The sequence below is a fragment of the Lepidothrix coronata genome, unplaced genomic scaffold (assembly GCF_001604755.1).
Source record: "Lepidothrix coronata isolate B3197 unplaced genomic scaffold, Lepidothrix_coronata-1.0 Scaffold14, whole genome shotgun sequence".
NCBI classification, from domain to species: Eukaryota; Metazoa; Chordata; class Aves; order Passeriformes; family Pipridae; genus Lepidothrix; species Lepidothrix coronata.
The window spans coordinates 6,849,098-6,870,101 of record NW_016690194.1 but is presented as its reverse complement, the minus strand read 5'-3'; the positions used below and the strand labels follow the sequence as shown (position 1 = coordinate 6,870,101).

The window sequence follows — 21,004 nt, the reverse complement described above, 5'->3', positions numbered from 1 at the left end:
ATTCTGTGTGCCTGGATACACAGAGGGGCTCCTTGGACCAGCTGTCCTGACTCCTCTTCCTTCAACCCACTGTTTAGCATAGGGAGCTTCCCAGCATCTCTGTGTTTTGCATGTTTTCATCCAAAGTGTAGAATCGAAAAGTGAGTGGTATAAATTGGTAGAAAAAGATCATTCAGTGGTGCGATATAATCTTCGCTGTGAGATTCCTCAGTGAAGATGTTGAGGTGTCCTTACATAGTACTCACATTTTTTCTTGTTTACATTCAAAGATTCAAATCCAATTTTCCAGCCCACTCTTAATATTTTGTATTTGTAATCTAGAGTCCAAGAATGTTTTTGCCTGAAATGACTGGGATATGAGTATTTCCTCGTGGCAGAGTTTTTCTATATGTTTTTATTTATATCACAGTTTGTAAAATTAAGTAAATTTCATTGATCTCTTAGGCATTCATGTATATTCAACTACAGTATTCCCAGTATTCCCCTTTCTTCAGTATTCTCTTTCTTCTCTGGGCTTTTATTTCTCAAAATAATGGCGATTTTGATGGACAGAAGCATCCTAGCCTTCTGTTAGATGCTGTGTGGAAGGAGATGCTTGAGGTGGTTTTAAAAGATTCAAACCCTTTTGGGTGTCTCTGGTATATGACCCAACATGATATACAAGTGTCAGTTATGTCATTATGAAATGATGAGACTGCTTTAGCAAATATGCTTTAGCAAAATCATTGCTATTTATGTGGTTCCTCCCGCATTTTAAGAATTTTCCATCCAAAATGAAGCAGTGGCATGTTGTGGTCTTCCTGTTGTACCATTATTTGCTGGTTTAGTTGTCATAAACCATCATGGTTGCTGTGTTTCTTCCGTAGTTGAGAGAAGACTACCCTGCTGGTCTTCCTTTACTTTTCTGAGTGCGTGAGGCTGTTGAATGTAGATGGTTTGGGCTTGTCTTTGGGTACCCTTCCTGGCTCACGAAAAAACGAAAGTACTGAATGATATGCGTGTCTGCTTGCAAACCAAAACAAAGCTGGCTCATCTAATTCTGGCTTTTATCATTTGACTACGTGAAGGTAAGTTTGAGAAATACATAAGAACTTCAAAATACAGCCCAGGTCTGGAAATCTTGATGTCCAAGAGGTGAATTTAAAATATCCACAGCATTACAGTCCTGCAGTAGGTATCAGCAGCCTTCTGGAGGAGCATCCCAGTAACCTCTGAAGGCTCCAGGAGCAATCATTTACTCAGTTTGGTCTTTTACCTGTCTCTGGAGACCCTCAAGAGCCACAGGTCATTCTTCAGCGCAGAAGTGGTGTCTGTATTACAGAACACTCAGTGGTGGTGGGGAGCTAGGAATTGCTGTTCTCCCACCAGTTCTTCATGGTTGGGTTTGGATCCCTGTTCCCTCTTCCCTCTTTCCAGAGTGTGCTGCCCGTTGAATGGGGTGAGTCACCTCTTTTATGGTGTTTCGAATACTTTCCTCCCAAATGTAGTTTTATTTTCTGCAGGGAAAGGAAAGCATTTATGCTGTCCTGGTTCCTTATTTTTATCAGAGCTCTTGCTAACAACTTCCAGCTGAGGGAGTTCTTGGTATTTTTAGCCTGAGATATTTTGCTATTTGAGCCTCTTTACATGTTTTCCCCTGATATACATTAACTGGAGTGGGGCAATGGTTCTTGTCAGTTAATGTATTCACGAACACGCTTGTCAAATTTCCCACACTTACTCCCAGGAATCTGAACACTTCTGGAACTGGGGGGAAGTTTGAGTCCTGGTCTGAGGTGTTTGATTCAGCTTCATTACTCCATTCCCTGACTGATACTGTTCTCACTGAATCTCCTTTTCTGTTTTAAGAGGGGTTTGAATTAAAAAGTATATGTAATTGATATTCTACTTAAAAATACAAAGAAGTAAATAAACTGAAATGTGGAGAATTGTAAAATGGAATATTGCATTACAAAATATAATTTCTTTAAAATCTCTTTGTTCTTTTTTTTTTTCCAAGCGGCAGAACCCCCTGTTTTATTCCTAATGTTACTGTTTTCTGGGTTGTCTGGCTTACGGTCTGATGAAGTTCTTTGGTATTGCAAATACTTGACGGCACATCTTGTGTACACAGCATTTTCAAGTTTCTAAATAACTTTACCCTTCCATGAAACCCACATGAACATTACTTTGAAAGAACATACTAAAAATCATTCTCTTTGACCTTCTGCCTTCAAGAACCATTTCAACCTGTTTAAGCATAATTTCCCAGATCTCACTACCATCAGTTCTTTTCCCTTTTTCTAACAAAGTTTCAGACTAAAGATGAAAAGTTACAGTGAAGTGTGGTGATTCCAGCAACTACTCCAGCATTGTCTCTGTAGGATTGGGGAAGTGGGGGGTAAGAGGGGAAGATGGTGGAAATCATGTGCAGTTTAAATTGAGAATTAAATGGCAATTGCTGTAGAGCATAAATTGTCCATACAGCCTTTTCTCTGTGTCCCCTCCAAATGTTTGTTTATATATGACAATACATCACATTGCTCTGCTCCTACCCCCTTAACTCCCTGCTCTGCAGTGTGAGGAGGTGACTGTGCCATCTCTGTGCAGAGTTTTTGTCTGAGTGGTCTGGTTTCCAGCCTGGGCTATGGCAGAAGTTGGAGCCTCTTGGAGGCTGCCAGCAACCACCAGGATGGATCCTATTAATTGGAACCAGCTGGATTCAAGTATGTGTTGGCAGGTCTGCAGCAGCTCTTCACCACCCAACTGTAAATTTATATGTACATGTCAGGCTCTGCCTCATGATGAGTGATGCTGCTGAGAAGCTGTGGAGCAACATTACCACCTCAAGAATGCTGTCTGGTCTGTGTTAGGGCTTCTCAGTGGGACTGAAGGATTAACTAAATACTAATCTTAAGCTTCTTAACACTTAGTGAGAAGTCAAAATTTCATTACTTTTAATTGTTTTGTAACAGGCTAATATAATTACACTGTTGGCATCTTGGATGGGATTTTCTTTACCTTTTTTCTTTACAAATCCAACCCTAATAAAGTTTTTCTATTTCACCAACTGAATTTCCTGTAGAACTTGTTTTAAAGTGCTGTGTGAGTTGCAGGGATCCTAAATAAACTGAGCAGCTGACTCATTATATTTGCTGTTCATACAACTAATTTTTCCAGTGATCCTTGAACACGGAAAGTTCAGTAAAATCCTTGGAGGAAAAGGAGATGTTGCAGAGAAGCTACACTGAGTGACTTCAACTCAGTGTACAGAAAGTTTCCTAGTCTTGTTGCAAGCTTATCTCTTAAATCTCTTTGTTCTAATAATGACCAAGGCCAACTCTTGCTTTGCTGATGAGATATGACAAGATCACCGTTCACGTGATTTCATTTGTTGTATTCATGGCAGCCCTGGGGAGGGAAATAACTGGAGCAGGAATGAAGCTTTGGTCTCCTACAGAGCTCTAGAGCAACTTGGGCACTCTGAAACAGCAGAGATTTTAAACAGATAAAATGTATTTATGTAAAATGCACAGTTACATGGGAGCATCAGCCTGACACTTCAGCCCAGGTAGGATAAAGGGGAGACAATAGCCCTCCCAGGTACCAGGTGGAGCAGCTGAGCTTGAATTTAGAGAACTGTGAGTGCTTTGTCAAACCAGTTACCAAGCAACTCCTGATAATCTTCATCTCCAGGCTGCTGGGTTTGAAATTTAGTCCTGATATTGTAAAGTTTGCACCTGCCCAGTGTTCACCTTGGACCAAGTGTGAAAAGGACCTCAGGGGGCTAATCTTCCCCTTTTTACCTGAAAGGTCACAGAATGCATGCATCAGCCTGAAGAGCTCCCAGTTAGCTCTGAAAAGTTGTTTTTAGAATTAGCACACAAATACTTGGAATAAAAGCATTTGAGGAACATGTTCCCAGTTTAGGGTAATGTGTGTACTAAATGCTTAAGTTTGAGATTAAAGTCACAATCAGTAATTTGTGGGTTCAATTACACAATTTTTTCATTTGTTAGGTTTTTTGTTTTGTTCTGTTCGTTTGTTTAATTTTTATTTGTGTGTGTTAGCTTGATTTGAGGATAGTGATACCACCTTTGCATGTCATCTATGCTGTGTTCAAATCCACTCAAGTCTTATAGTCCATCTATGCATGTGATGCATTGTGCTTGAACAGTGCAGGTATATCAAACCTGAAACAGAGATTAGTAACTTTCTGAAACAAAAAATCACGTAGTTTGTGAGCATTTGTTGCGGGAACAGATGATACATCTTGAAATGAGAAGTGATAATATTCTTGCATTTTTTCTACTGTTTTAAATGAAGTTCTTTCAGGGGCTTTTGAGTGAAAAAACAGGAAAGCACGTTCTGGTCTGAGGTGAATGATGAAAAATTTCGGCCTCTTCCTTATACTTATTTCAGTAATGTTGCCTGAGGATGAATATAAAAAAGAAATCGTTACTCCTTGTTTTTTTCCTTTCAGAGAAAAAAAATATAATAATTCAGCGGTTTAATGAAATTGTCGCTGTAAAAGTGTGATCAAACTCACAGAAGAGCAACAAATGTTGCCTTTTTGAATCCAATGTGAGGTTTTCACAAGCAAGCAATGGCTTATTTTTCTTAATATCAATAGGTAAAATTACTGAAATAGTCAGGGGTACTGAGAAAAGTTCTCTCTGATTTAATAAGTGGCCCTCTCAATGAAATGAAGCAGTGGCAATGACTTCTCTTTTGCATGCTTACATTTTCAAGCATTGTACTGAAAGTTAAACAAATGAAATGTAAGTCTTAGCTTCCTGAGAAATATTTAAGCCCAGTGCTGATGTTCCCAGCAGGTGTGGAAGGGAGATGAGGCAGGATCTGCCCTCTGAGCTCCCCTTCTTTAGGATCCTAAGTCTTCAGGATTTACTTTCCATGGAGCTGCAGTGGTCCCTCCTGCCTCTTCGTGAGCAGCATTTAGCAGTTAGCTAGTGTGGAACAAAATACCCCTTCAAAAAATACAGCAAAAGAAACATGGGATCCTGGTGATAACAGCCAGGATTTATATTCTGTGCATCCCCAGTGCTATCTGTGTATGGAGATGGGATTGTGTGATGTGGGCTTTGGGAGGAGATACTGTTTTTCCCTTTGTTGGCCCTAACGGATCTGATTGGTAAAAGGTTTGGCTTTTTTTTTTTGTGGTTGTCAGGAGGTCTTGGTAAAGTCCTAACAGAAGGTAAGCACTGTGACTTTGCTCACCATCAATCCCAGAACTCTCACAGGGCTTAAATTCAGTCTAATGGTTGATGCCCTTAACAAGCTACTTTAGAAAAAAAATATTTTATTAAGAATTATCTTTCTTTTCCATGTCTGTTGCACCTGAAATTGCAGGATTTCCACTAGAAATATATTGTAAAGGTAGGCTGTGTGGAGCACAGACTTCTTTTACTTCCACTGGCAAGACTTTGTATCTCCAGCTACTCCCTTTCCCCCTCATGCTATTCCCTGTTTTCCACATTTCTGGGGATGAGGAGAGACCACACAGTCTGACAGAATGCGCTGTAGAGACTAACATGTTTCCAGGTGCCTCTCCCCATCTGTTGCAGTTTTGTGCCTGATGCAGTTAGAGGTTTACCTGCCTCCTGTTGTCCCTCATGTGCTTTTCAAGGGCATTTCCTTTCAGGTTTTTCCTCATTTTCTTTGAGGCATAGCCGAGTCCCCGAGTTTGAGTTACAACCTCTTTATTGTGATTATCACAGTAAGGCTTGTGGTCTCCTGGAGAGAGGGAGCAATGAGGAACCACTGAGTAGCCACCTTCTGAAAAGCAAGGGCGTTATTCAGGTCAGAAGCACTGCAAAGGGAACATTTTTGTAAGGGAACAATATTGAGGAATAATGAGCAGTTTTTAACTGCACTGGTCTTGCCAAGGTTGTCTTGAGTTTCCCACTGAATTTTACAGATCTTTATCTTAGGCTTGCTTGTTCATGTGTTATTCCCATTTTTTCCCCCCCACATATGATTGTTGTTTTATAGTCTAAGGACACCTTCAAAGCTGATCTTCAAAGGATTAGATACCTGCATAAGAGTCCTGAAGGGGTTGTATTCATCTCTCTGAAGGGTGCTTAAGACCTTTTTAGTGACTCCAAACTCCAGATGGACTTGGCTTGTTGACTGAGCAGTAGAAAGGTTACATCACCTGTACAGACATGGTCATCTGTGAAAATACTCTTCTGTGTTTTCCTCACTGGACAGAGACCAGAAGATGCTGGTGGTGTTGTAAGTTCCTTGCACCCCAGTGTTGTTTCCTGTTAACCACTGTGTTCACTCTGCAAATTCCCACCTGGTACCTCCATCCATCCAGCTTAGGCTGTCTTGGACCAGGGATCTTGAATGCAACCTAATGTGTGTCATCCTGGGGTTGTTTCCTCAGAAAGTGTAATTCCTAATGTTTTCTCTTACCTGGATGTACATGGTTATTGCCTCCTATGTTTGCTGTGTTTATTTTTTCCTCACATATCTTATAAAGCAGCAATTAGTCTGTCTTCATTTCATGAACTTCTTTTCTCTTTTATTCGAATTACATAGTTGTTCCTTTGTCAACTGTCCTGTGAGCTTCCTAGGGCAAGAACTTGTTCGGTGTGTTTTTCTGTTCATGTTTTTGTGTTGAGATGCCACATAGAAGGCATAATTTAGGTGTGAAAGGGACATTTTATTATTAAGGACGGACATTTTTTCACATATACAGAGAGCAGCCTTGACTGTGATTTGTATTTCTCATTGACTGAGTAGTTTTGAACTGCATGAGTTAATTCTACACTATGAGCCTTTGTTTTTTTGTGTATTTTTTATTTCCCTGGTGCAGTGTCTCTTTCCTGAATGGATCTAGACTGCTGAGAACAAGGAGTTATAGGCTGTGCTGTGTTGCTCTTGGTTGGGAATTTTTTTGCATAGGGTCTTACTTGCAGTTGGTGTTTGTTCTCCTGAACATGCTTTCAGAGATGAACAGCACAGGTGACATGTGTTGCACCACTGATATTTGGGGCTGATGCTCCTTGTGTTGTTCTGAAAAGATCTGTTCCATAAGGATAATTCTGATTTTAATCAGAAAAATGTTTAAGCAGTGTTACAAAGCTGTAGTTGATTACTCATTGAGTTGGAGAAAAATTCCAGGGAAAAGACATGAAAACAGCAGGCTTGAAAACTTGTGGAAGTGTTGTTCCTTGTGTCTTGCTCTTAAGGAACTTTTCTTGTGTGTTGCTGAAAGAATGTGCTTTAAATTTAATGCAGCTCTTATGTGAGAGGAATTAACATATATAGAAAAAGCCAGAAGGAGTCACAAAATGCCTTATACATACTAAAACTATTAACTGATTTTCATACTAAAAATATAAAGAGCGGCAGCCACTCTGAAAGAGAAGATTGACACTCAGTTAACACTCAGTATTATTTCCAAAGTCTAAAACCTGGAGCGGCAAAATACACAGTTTTCCTAAAATTTTCTCTCCCATTTGGGCAAGCAGGACACCATAGGCAGTGTTGGCTGAGGTATCTTGTTAAAAAAGTTACTTATTAAGACACTCCAAGGTGAAAAGCTGAACTTATCCAACAGTTGCATGACAGAAGTATAAAAAACTTCTATTGCACCTAAACGTGACTTTCAGTTTTGATAACTGTGGCATTGTAACCACAGTCATTTTGGGAAATCCATTGCATAATACTGAATTCTGATGTAAGTGGTAGATTATGCTATTTGATTATGTTTTTATATCACAAAATGTATCTCTGTTAGGCTCTTTATAAGTAGGGTTTGCTTCTTAATGCAGCAGTTAAAATAGTGCAGACACCTTCGTTGTGGGAGCAAAGACCAGTCCGGTCATGCTTTATGGTGAGGGTACATTTATAAATTGTTTAGAGAGGGGCAATAAATAATTAATGTCTGTTATTAAATAGGTTACAGGCGTGAAGAATGTGCGTTGTATATGGCAGCAAGCACACAGTAGAAGGTGTTAAAGACAGTTTTGTCTAGCTGCTGCCCTAAAATCCATAACAAATGACCCCTTTGTAAAAATATATATTAAACATTTGATTTACTCGATGCAGATTTATAAGTACTTTATATTTACTACTAAATATAATTTCAGCACTTGACTCCAACCCTCCAGTAAAACTCTGCTGAGGAGGGAATGGAGCAGGGTTGGCTTTTTGAGTTGAAAGTGAAATCAAGAGCTGTGAATGCCTGGTGCTGTCTTCTTGTAATATACTAATAAAAGGATATTTTTAAAAACTAATTAATGTGTTTTCTGAATAGACATAGGGCCAGGTTGAGCATCAGTAATTTGGAAGATAAAGCATAGGATTATAACTTGAGTACAAGATTTAGTTTCAAGTCTCACTTCAAGTTATGTCGAGGGTAAGAAATGATGTTCCTGTGTTTAAACAGGCAGTTGAACATTTTGTTTGTCTTTGGTTTTAATGCAACCATCTGCTGATGCAAATAAAAATGTTGCATTTAATTCAAATCTGTGTATATGTATACAATTTCTTGTGAGATCTGTTTCTAATTTTCCCTTTTCTTCTTTTGCAGATACATTTCACATAACACTGACTTAATATGACAGAGATATCATAAATAGTTTTTTCCTAGTCATCAGTCTTTGTGGTGCCCCTTCCCAAACATCTTTTCTTTAATGGTAGCTGGTTGATTTTGTTCATTTCAAGTGCAGTTTGTTTTTTTCTGTTTCAGTCTGTCTCAGTGAAGTGTGAGACAAGTCTGAAGGATATTCAGCACTTAGCTGAGAACTGAAGTTTTTGTGGGTTTTTTACTCCATTCGCTATCAAGGAAACAGTTCATATAGAAATATGAGTTTCTTAATAAATCACAAGTGTTGCCTTTCTTTTCACTTTATTGCTATTCATTGCAAGTTTGGTGCCTTTTTCTTACCTCGTTGTTTTTGCAGTTATTCAGAAACTTGTATCAACACTTTTTTTGAAAAAGTATATACATGCTGCAAGAGAGTAAAGTTTGAGTCATAATCTTAATTTCTCATTATAAAAGTTTTATATAACATAGTTTCATAATAATTTGAACATTATGCCTTGTAAAACTTAAGTGGTTGTGTCTGAAAAGCACTGTCTTCTGCCTTTCTGTGTATAAAACATGAAACAGGGAAATCATGAATTGATTTATTTATGTAAACTGGTAAAAAATACGTAGGTTAGTAGAAACAATAAAAGAATGTCACTAGTTTTTTTTTTCCATCAGCTGGTACTGGGAGTGACTTGTGCGGTATCTTTGGTGGAGTCTTGCAGTGTCCCCCTCCTCTCTTTCCCACCCATTGTAATTTCATTATGGTGTGTAGAGATAATGCTGGTAGACTGCAGAAAAAGCAGAAATTAAACCCAGTATTTTTCCCTTGCTTCTGCAAGTAGATCTTGCTTGGGATAAGGATCAGCAAGGGCAGGTCCCCTGCTCTCTGCTATTTGTAATTCCCTTATGCTGAGCAGACTCCAGCTTCTTACACTGGAACCTGCTTCTAAGAGTTTCCAGAGTAATTCAAGATTAGTTTCTCTTTTACTGATGAGAAACAGGAAAAATGAAAAAAGGATGATGAAGGTAATAAATGAAGAATTATCTATTGAAATGTCAAGGAAGGCCAGGTTGGAGCAACCTGGGATAGTGGAAGGTGTCCCTGCCCATGGAACAAGATGAGTTTTAAGGTCTTTTCCCACCCAAACTAGTCTGGGATTTTGAGATTCTCTGTGTATAATTTTGTCACTTGAGATCCAGATCTCTTTAACACCGTATAAGTATCTCAAGTCAATTTCAAATAGCATGAAAACAGCATCTTAAATACAAATATGTGCTGAATCTTGATATTCTATTCATATTTAACTGAGAAATGGAAAATGCATGGAAGTTTTGTAAGTTTCTTTTAATCAACTTTCCTGTGTTCTCAAGCAATTTGATCAGAATTCTTCAAGATGTCACTAAGAGAAAGGCTGCCTAGGCAAGAGTTTGAACGTGAGCAATAGGAAAGTAGTATTTATATTTAATAAAACATTTTGGAGTACATTTTGAAGCTTTTTTTTTTTGGCACTATTATTACAGAGGATTTTCTCGTAAAATTCTTTATCACTCATCCTTTATTGGAAAATGTTTTCTGAAATTCCCTAGCAAAACTACCTCCACACTTTCTTTTTTCCCCCTTCCTTTCCCCCCTTCTCCTCTTCATTTATTTATTTTTACTCTACTTTTTAGTACCAGCTCCTGGCATCTTTAAACCTATCCATGTCCTGTTGAAGTCTCCTATTTGGCTGTTTATTGTCCTGCTGCAGCAATTGAATTTTGACAATGTGACACTGACTTATATCCTATATTTCCTGACTTGCCTGCTTATGAAGTCATCCATGAAGTTAACTCAAAAACTGGTTCCAGGACAGATTATAGTATTCTAGTAATGCATACTTTAAAACATTGTAAAATAGAAAATTATCTCTTTTCCAGTGTAAACCAGTTGGAAGACAGCCTTTTCTGAATTGAAGATAATACTGTACAGGAATGCATTCGTAATTGCTAAGAGCAGAACAGCCAGTCTGAGTTATGTCCTGCACATGGTAGAACCGCAGTCTTTTGAATGCTCAGGTCCTTGAAATTTGATTTAGAAATAAGTGCTCAACCAGAGATTGTGTGAGAAGTGGTTTTTCCTGTTTCCCCTGTTTCAATTACAAGGAAGTACGCGTTTGGTTCTTCTTCCAGACATCAGCTGTCAGTACAGAATCAAATTCTTGCCATCCCTTTTGTCCAGTACCTGGTTTCTGCCTTTCAAACGCTATCCAGTGCAAGCAGTTTGGAGAGTTAGCATTCAAATTTTCTAGAATGATAGTCAAACGTTTGGCAGTATAGCTTCAGTACTGCAAGATTTTGTTTTTGCTGGAGTTTTTTTTTATTATTGTTATTTATGGTTTTTTAATGTATAGGTCAGCTCTTCGTTAGACAGATTTTCAAACATCTTCATTTTGTTGCTGAAATTCTTTCTACTTGGAAAGTATCCTTACTGTAAAAATATGGTGGGAGGATACAGAAACCACTATGGGGTTTTTTTTTATGACCTGCATTTCAAAAGGAAGATATTTCTTGTACCTTACAGTTTAGAGTCCAAGCAAATTAGCTGTAAAGTTGTAAATTACATATATTTGGGCAGTAGACCATCCCCTGGGCAGTGAGAGAGGAGTGAAGCCTCAGCAAACTTGTAATGCAAGAACTGTAGCTGGAGGCTGGTGCTCCAGCTAATCTGGAGTGGAAATGTGGACTGAACTGGGTGTGTGGGCTGGTCTGTCTTGGCTGTGGACCAGTTTGGGGGAGCAGCAAGAGGTTCCCTCCAGCACCTCTCTGTCAGCCAAGGGTGGGCATGAACAGCAGTTATCTGAGGAGGAACAGAGTGCATCAAGTTCTGTACCATCAGTTTAGGTGTGCTGAGGATTTCCATAGGTTTACTTACCTATTTATCTATGCTTATAAAGATCTCCTTTTTTGGGGGGTGATTGCCGTTGATTTGGGTTTTTTTAAGAGAAATTCCTTGAGTTCTCTCACCGCAGTCCCAGTGCAGGGCCTCTTTTGGAAGGGAAACTTTATGGCTCAGGCAGATGCTTAGTTGTCATCTACTGGACCCAAATACTTAATTGGGGCTAATACTATTGTGTGCCTTTACTTTCTTCATTGTTGCAATTTTTTCTTGGATCACTGATGAATCTTTGATGCAAACCAGAGTAACCTCTTTATTGTTTTCTGTCTGTCTTCCACTGATATTTGCCATGAGTTTTTTAATATAGCCTGAACCACCTCATGTTTGTCTTGCATTTCTTTTCTTCAGGTTATCTGTTTTTTTGAAAAAACTCTTTCTACCAATTCCCTGAATTTCTTTGACTTCTGAGGTCTGTTAGATTTACTCTGATCCTTTCAGGACTTACTCTCTCCAGAATAAAATATTATTGGTTCATAATAAGTCATACAAATTACTTTCCACCATTACTTTTTAGGTAGATACTCAGGGGAATTCATCTTCTGTTTCATCATCTATGATTCCCATAAAATTCATGAGATGACTCGTTACTGCTTGTCTCTTCAGAGTGTCGTAGCAAGGTATAAGTAAGGAGTTTGTGCTTAAGAGAGAACACAGAACTGGAGCACACAGTGAGTGGGGAGTGATGATACAGTCTTTATTTGACTTACTATCTGCAACTGGGTTGTCACCTGCTCCAGGTGACCCTGCCTTGGCAGGGGTTGGGCTGGATCACTTCCAGAGGTCCCAAACCATTTTGTGATTCTGTGAACAGGATATTCAGCCTGTACTTCCTACAAAAACAGAGGAGCTGTTTTTGCTATTGGCAAAAACATGGGTCCCTCTAGGAGCCAGAAACACTGATTTATTTGTATGAATGAAAATCAAATTACGTGGTGCTTGCTTTGTGAGGCTGATGGGCACTGCATGACCAGTCAGTGCTGGTCTGTCTAAGTCACCCTTGGGGATCTGAGTGTATTATGTTCATGCTTCTTCCTCTTTCTCAGCCTTTTCCAGGTGCTGCTGTAGACAGTTTTTTCTACTCCAAGCAGGCAGCTGCTTTAGGAACAGCTGTAATGTGTAACATTTCATATACTACTTGCATTAAACACCATGTAAAAACCCATTGCTATCCTGTTGAAAGCAGCAGTGAGGACCAGAGTTACCACCTTTGTTATCAGGAAGAGGTGGAATCTCATGTAGTTTTATAAAAGTCTCTGCTTACACTTTAAAATACATTTTGTCAAGTAACTAATTTTTTAGCTGCCTTTTTGAAATACATGTGCCAAACATAGGTGCTAAAAGGACAAAGTTGTTTATTTGAAATCTTGGAGGTCATCAGGAAGATCCACCTTTTGATGAAGTATTTGGAAATGGGTGGAAATTATCCCATTCCAGATGGAGTCTACAGAAGAGTGTTTTGATTTTGCAATACTTTGGATCCATACTAATTTCTACAAACTGAGACCTGAGACAAAAATGAATATGAAATTCAACCAGAGTCAGACAAAAGTGAAGTGCGGAATGCTGTGCAGTGTGACATCTTAGCACAAACCAAGATATCCTTAGCAGATGAAAATATGTAAAACCATGCAATTAAGTGCTTATGGGAGAGACTGCAGGCACCACCACTGCACACATCTCTGATCTTTTCCAAAAGATCAATGGATACCAGATACCTGCACAGTGTTTAGTTATTTACTGGTGCACAAGTTTAACATGTTGTTGGGAATAGTCACAGCTTGAAGTCTGCAGGAGTTTAAGTAGCAAAAACATGTGAAATTAGGACACAAATTTGTGAGCTGCAAGTGTATGGGTGGACTGGAAAACCCTGCTGTTGTTTTTAATGCTTTTAGAGTAATAGATTGCAACTGTTTTAACACTTGAAGCAATAAATAGAATCAAGGGGAGGGTGACCAGACTTTAAGAGGCATTGTCTCAGGGCATCTTGTGAGGAATCAAGTGGAAGGGAGACTGGAGAGTTGTGGTAGGTGAAGGCTCTTCCTGTCTTTAAACTGAGATAAACAAGGAGAAAGGATCAGCTTACTTTAAAAGCACCGTCAGCCTAATGCAAGGCACCAAGGCCACTGTTCGTTGTAGCACTGAGTGTAAACCCCACTTATTTAGGGGCATGCAAGAATGTTTTCTGCTGTCTACAGAGAGAGGGAGAAAGAAATGGGTGTGAATCATATTGAGTGCATTCACTTTTTTTCTGGCTGTGTTTACAGGGCTGTGCAGGAGCTCTCAGAGCAGTCAGTGCACATTCCCAAACAAACATCGAGTAACTCCTCTGGGACTTACTGTTTCCTCAACCAGTGTTTGGGTTTCATTTCATACCCATGTGTTTCCAAGAAAACCAGTCACATTGCTGAAGGGATACAGAGGACTAACATTAACATAGATCATGTTTGGAGCTGTAAAAAAAAAAAAAAGCAACAGACTGGCATGATAAGAAGCTCTTGGAAAGGGCAACCTGCTGGACTCAGGGTAAAAAACCAAAAATATCAATGGCATGTAGGTGAAACGATGTGCCTTGGAGAGCTGATGTGCTGGGGGATGTGTGAGGTGAATCACTGCAGTGTCAAGGCCATTAATGAAAAAAATATATTAAAAATATAGGGGAAATTATATTAGCATATTGATGTGCTAAATAAGAGGAGAGAGAGAGAGCACAGGGAAAATTACTGTCAGTATGATCAAGTAGGCCAGAAAGAGTGGTTTGGCATATATGTTTGTTAAAAAAAAAACCAACTACTTTTTTAAAATAATGTTTACCATTGTTAATTGAAATTTAGTAAAACTAGCTCATCATCAAGAGCTTCAGAGCAGGTTTTAAAATACTGGAGTGATGGATTCAAGAAAATTTGTTCAAGAAACTCCCAATTTAAGATATGGATTCAGTGCTACGTTCTCTTATTTCAGAGAGTGAGGTTTGTATTTTGATTATGAAATGAGTGAGATTCTAAGGAGCCTCTGGATTTGAAATGGAGTCTATAGCCCTTTTTGCAAATAACAAAATAGCTCCTTCTCTTCATAAGTCAGAGCAGTAATTTTGGAATACTTGAAGTCTTCTGAAACATGGAGAGGAATTTAAGATTTTCTATGGAGTTATTTTTCATTGTTGTTCACTCAAAATTATATATGGATATCGATTTGCTAGTTTTTTTATTACTGTTAAAAAACCACATGCCATATGCAGAACTCTCCATACATGAATAGTTTTAAAAAAATTAAGTCTTACCAGTCTTAAAATGTTAAATGTATCATGCTGATGCTCAGATCTAGAACATTCTCATTATAGGTACTTTATTTTTTTTACAGCCAGCATCAGATATTAACAGCAAAATGTCTGTTGATGACAGAGGAGGTGCTAGCATCTTAGGGACATTTCTGTGATGTGTAATCTTAGTCTTCTGGGTTGGAATTGGGTGAGTTAACCATGTTTTCATCAGTGGAAATACTGCTGCAAGGCTTCAGTTGTAAACTCTCACTAAGCTAATTGCATCTTCCCACCTTAACGTGTAAGAATGTCATTCCCACAGCACAGCAAAAGGGATTACTGTTTATTTCCTGGTAATATTCTGATAACTGGTTAACTTGAACCACTTAGATGGTTCATTTCTTTGGAATTCAGTAGGTACTTGTAGGATGTAAGAATGCCTTGTCCAGTTAGAGCAGAAACTTCAGGCAAAGTGCACTAGGTTAGCAAAATGAGCTAGACAGTAACCTTTTTTGTTTGTTAATGAAGTGAATGTTTCATCAGGCTACAGATGAATGTGTGCTCTAATTGTCTTGACCGGGAGTGAGGAATTCTGGCCTATGTCATGTCTTTAAAAAAATTGCTTCAGCATTGTCATAAATTGATTGGAAATATTTTTTCCTCACATTACTCATGGGATGTCAACAAGTATGCAAATGTGAAAATTTAACATATGTCTGCTCGCTGCTTTTGCATGGTTTCTCACACCAGTTTAATGAGTAAAAACTGTCTTCTAAAATGTCACTTCAAACCCAAGTCCTTTATTGTCAGAGACCACCTCACTGTTACATTCTGCCCAGATGTTAAATAGTTTATTCATTTGTTCATTTTACACATTTGAAATGTAGCCTGGTTTTTATCTTACTCGGGTCTGTCCTGTAGTTAAAGTTTGTGTATCTGGTATTCCTCCTTGTTATACAGTGTTGCATCTTTTGGGTTGTCTCTGATGCCTTTCCTCAGAGCATCAGTTTGCATTGATCCTTTTTGCTGCAACACTGTTAAACATTAGTATCTTTCTTTTGATCTCTATGGTAAATGCATTTAATTCTGAATGAAGTATAACATTGTTGACTTCTGTAAAGACTTCCTGACAGCATAATAACGGGGAGGGACCAGAGATACAGATCTAATAAGACTCAAACAGGTTATTTTGTGTTGTGCCTCCAGTCTCACAGCTGTTCGTGGAAGGTGGTCCCGGCTTTCTTTTTTTCCTCCTGGCACAGGAGGCAGCCAGTCCCTTTGCTAGCATGGGATTTACCACAGGTGGATCAACTTGGAAGCCTAAAACCCAGCATATTTATTGTTTTACTGAAATCTGTCATGTTTACCCCCCCCCCCACATTTATTAAACACTGTTTCATTTCACTGCCAGTGTGTTTACCCCAAAAGGTAATAGGGCATATCAAAGAGTTGGAGATGTTACAGTTATCATAACGCTTAATTAGCACATTCCATATGTTTAAGTCAAAGTTTTAGGTCTGTCTTTTTTGCAGTGTTAAAATGTCTTGGATTTTTGGACCAGAGATGATGGGAACAGGCTGGGGGTGTTGGGCTGGGCTGGGGCTTTTCTGTGTTTCGCAGGTAGCCTCCAGAGGCCTTGAGGTGAAAGTCACAAATCCCTCTGGATATTACAGTCTTGTGCTGTCAGTTTGGGCATCGTGGTGCCGTATTTGCTAAAGCTTTCAATACGTGGCAGACCTGTGGAGGTGGTGAAAACCCCTGCAATAAACTCCAGGGTTTTGTGCTGTTTCGCTTTCATTTGCGAGGCAGAAAGGATATGATCACACAAATCCTTTTATCTGGACTTCAGGCTTCATGCTTTGATAAGAAGAAAAAAGGGAGTTTCATAAGACAAAGAGGTGCTTTAAAGCATTACTGGATATTCAGGATGTCTTGGCTGTAGCAGAAAAGCGCTTCCACTCTGCCCGTTATGTCTGTCTTAGATTTCATCTACAAACATTTATTGCTTAAGATTTGGATGACAATCAAACTGTGAAGAATTGAGTCAATTTCTAAGAGATCCTCTCTCCCCACGTACTCACAGAGTGCAAACTACAACCAGTCATGTTTGAATATATATATTTAAGGAAAAAAGTACATTTTTGCTTTTGAAGTTGGACAGAGAGTAAAGTAATGTGTATGTGTGTATTGCATGTACAAAGTATAAACAACAAACAAAAATAATTTTTATGGAATGCCTCTCTGAGATTTTAAAATTTCACACTTATTAGATCACTGCAATAACTACTACTCTATCAGTGCCATGATGACAGTGATCATTGCATGGGGTTTTGAACTGTAACAGGAAGACACATAGTCTCCCTCTCTACTGTGCATAGTTAACTGCAAGTTTTCGAATATGATAACTAAGAATGTTTCAAATGAAAATAGCCATGTATCAGTAGGTGCACGAAAGTACATTTTACTTCTTAAAAGCAGTTTAGCTACTAAAGGACACTCCCTCTCCCTCTTCTTTTTCTTCTTCCTCTTCTTCCTCTTCCTCCTCGTCTTCCTCCCTTTCCCTTTTTCCCTTTTCTCTTTTCCTCCTGAAATGTCTTATAGATCGTTTCCAATCATTATTATTAAATCATTCTTTTACACAGTGGTTCATTTTGAAAGACTTAAGCGCACAGACAGATGGGAGCCCCTCTAGAGAATCAGAGGAATAGAAAGCGTTGCTTCTTTGGTTTTCTAATTTAAATCTTGCCTGCATGGCCTGTATCAGTTGGATCTGGTTGCTGTTCCTGCTCCACCGTTCATGGGCTGCTGCACAGGCCTTCCCAGCCCAGGTTGTGCCGGTTGGTCGTTCAGGGAATGAGTCCTCTTACAGCAGTGAGATCCTTATTCCAGCTCTTTGTCTTTCCTTGGAGATGTGTCTGGAAACGGCTCTTTGGGAAGCTCCTTTGGGAGCTGTAATAGTTGTTTGTAGTTCTGTTGTCATCAGAGCACAAGTCTGAATGAATCTGAAAGCCTGTTTGCACTTCGCTCGACAGGTGTGGTGGTACTGCATTGATGCTGGGATTGCTTTTCCTGATGTAGCCTGGGGTTTGTGTGTTCTTTGGATAAACACAGGCTATTTTTCAAGTGTGCTAACAGCTTGACACATTCCACGTGTAAAAAAATTTGCTCTGGAAAAATAATCAGTGTTGCTGTACGAATATCTTGTATTTACAGTAAGCATACTCGTAAAGAGCAGCAGTAGGTCAGTTGATAGTTCACTGGGCACTTGTCCAAATATCATTAAAAATGTTGACATTAAGTAATTTGGGGGTCTAATAATACTTAATTAACTACTATTTAAACACCTCTGGTCAGATTGACCTACATGTCTAGTTTAAAACTTCTGGTACAGGTGATAGATTTGACACGTTCAGTACATCGTGACCTGTGGGAGGTAGTGGGATGCACCTTGTGCAACTTGTGATAATCTTTTGTCTTTAAAGAAGAGGAGCAAACAAATGCACAGCACTAAATATTGTCCTTTCTGTTTGTTTTTCAGATTAGCACTGTACGTATATGAATATCTGCTCCATGTAGGAGCACAGAAATCCGCCCAGACGTTTTTGTCAGAGGTACGTTTCCTTGCACGACTTCCCAGTGAGATAAACTTGATTGAGTCTAGGAAAACAACAGTGAGAACCTTGAGTACCAGTTTGCCTCGACCAGCACAGGTTTCTCATTCTGTGGAAGCCAGTTTGCCGTGTTATTTTACGTGACTTTGTGTAAATGCTTTTGCTGTGGTTTGTTATCCCCATTCCATGTTGGGGAAAGATTAATCTATTTTCTCTAATAAATGTGCACGTTAGAGTCAATGGTACTCTCTTTTTATGACCTTTCAAATTACTATTGATATATCCAATTTTGAATGATGGGCCCTTCCAAAATACACCACAATAATGTATTTTGAATTCTGCTGTCACACACTATCAGTTCTCCTCTTGAGCATCTCTCTGTGCCCTTACCATGCTTTTAACCACTTCAGTTCTTTTCATCTGTTGAATCACTGTTGCCTACAACCATTTAGATCCTGTTTTTTTAAACATTTTCAACTGCTAATGGAATTTTTACCTTTACACAATAGTTATTTTATTTTCATAGTCTTTCAAAGGCTTTGTATGCATCTTTTGAAGGCTGAAGTAAATTGCATCTCCTTACCATTTTACATTTGACCTAGGATATAAATGTGTGCCAAATATATTGAGGTCTTTTGGATTTATTGTTGTTTTTAATCTTTCTTTGACAGGAATATTTAAGATAATAATAATAACAACAGTTGAATAGTGAGCAGAAGTCATGAAAAAATAGGCAAGATGATGTACTAGGAAAATTTGCTGATTCAGCTGATCCTCTTCCAAAAGCTAATAAAATTACTATGCTGGTGCTGACATTTTGGAGGTTGAAGAGGGGAGGATGAGAATCCGGAGCGTTGTTTGTGATGCTTATACAAAATTCATGTAGCAGAGAGAAGGAAAAGGGGTAGAATTGTGGTAGTATCAGTTTGAGTTTATCATGTCTAGGCTTCGCGAACGAAGATTTGGGAAGGCTCTATCCATGTTTGTTACAGGCACGCTGGTGGCTTATGAGGCCAGTACGAGATAGACATGTCCGGTTGCAAAAGGCACAGCAGAAAGACTCCTTAGGTGGTATATTCTGCAAGACATGACTCTTTCTGCTTTGTCTTTTCTCCTCAAGAGTGATCCTGCGTGCTTTCTCAAAGGCATCAGCAGCGTTATAGATGGTGTGTCTCCAGACCTCCCGACTGGAGGCCAGAGTAGACCAGTTATGTTGATCAGTATGGCCCAGGCTGAGATGTTGTTTCAGGGACTCCTTGTATCTTCTCTTTGGGGCTCCTCTCTTGCAGCAGCTGGTGGCAAGTTCACCATAAAGCAAGTTTGAGTTTATAATAAAGTATATTTTTGACAATTTTTTTTCTCTTTGGTAAAGCAGTGGAAAAATAAGAGAGAAAATAATGTATCATTTTGGCTTTCCCAAAACAGCTGCCATTTGTAAATACTGCACTGCATAAGATAAATTTTGCTCATTTTGTTTTTATGATATATTTGCAAAATGAGCACTTGGCAGAAGTGTAACTGGTATGACATTTGGATTTCTAGAAAACATTAAATACAGGGTCTTGAAACATAGCTTTTAAAACTAATTCAGTCTTGGCTTACAAAGAAACTCTCAGGTCTGAACAACATAATATGAGGATATAACAAATCTTTCAAATTAAAACTGGTACTATCGAAGAGTTAGCAAACGTGGGTCAGGGACAATTAATAGTGTATAGAGTTGGTGTGAGCTGTGAGTTTATTTACCTGACTAATTAGCAGTGCAGAAGGGTAAATATGGTGCTGACAATACTTATGAGTGGTTGTGTGGCTGTTGGGACTCAGTGCCCTCTCTGCTCTGTCATTTTGGGTGGATTTCATTAAAGATTAAATGGTTCAGAGTAGCTCCAAAACTGAATGTATACAGCAGTCAGTAGTATGTATATATGTATAAATGGCAAAGGTTGGGAGCCCTTCCTTAAAGATCTGCAAGGCAGTGTGGCTCAGAGTCATGAAACCAAATTAAAAGAAAATTTAAGTTGGATGTCATGGAATCCACTCTGATACTGGTTAACTTAGAGATAGTTGTCCTGAGTATCCCTATATTTTTGTAATGCTTTGTGTATACTTTGAATTATGTACATTTCCTTTGAAGATCTGATCCTTCTCCCATGTATTTTCTATCCTGGAAGTTAGATTCTAGCCTGGGAGGAATAATTCCATTAGCCTGGACCAGGTGGGTGGGTATTTCCCAGTTAATCATTCCTTGGCTATGAGTTTAACTGATACAGATGACAATGAGGGATTTTTTTTCTAAGATTAATAATTCTTTGTAAGTCTCTGTGATCAGACAGACATCTGCCATGTGAGGCAAGTGTGTAAATATTTTGAAAAAACAAAACAAAAATCCTTGAAAAGTGCCCCAAACTTCCACATTCCCTTCAGGCTACTTCTCCAATTGAATTTCTGAAGGTGAAATATGGCCTAGGACATAAGAGGAATTGGGTAATTTCCTCACTAAGCCCTGCTTTGAAGAGCACAAATACAGCTTAGGCATAGGGAGGGTGTCCTGCAGACAAAATTTTTACTCTTCACTGATTGATTTTTCAACTTCAGAACCCCCTTTTCCCTTTGATTGTGCAGTGCATCTCTTCATGATGTTATTTTGGAACTTCTCA

The 21,004-nt window shown here is 38.8% G+C and overlaps 1 protein-coding gene across 3 annotated transcripts in view; it reads left to right on the top strand.

Annotated features, from left to right (window-relative positions):
• The window catches only part of SSBP2 (single stranded DNA binding protein 2), a 141,048-nt gene that overhangs the window by 12,305 nt on the left and 107,739 nt on the right, over positions 1–21,004 (top strand). For all 3 annotated transcript variants that reach the window (XR_001873358.1, XM_017806119.1, XM_017806118.1), the window contains exon 2: positions 18,275–18,347. Coding sequence is in view for 2 of the 3 variants with exons in the window: in XM_017806119.1 (XP_017661608.1) it covers positions 18,275–18,347 (73 nt within the window). In the remaining variant the exon portion in view is untranslated. The remainder of the gene's footprint in view (positions 1–18,274; positions 18,348–21,004) is intronic.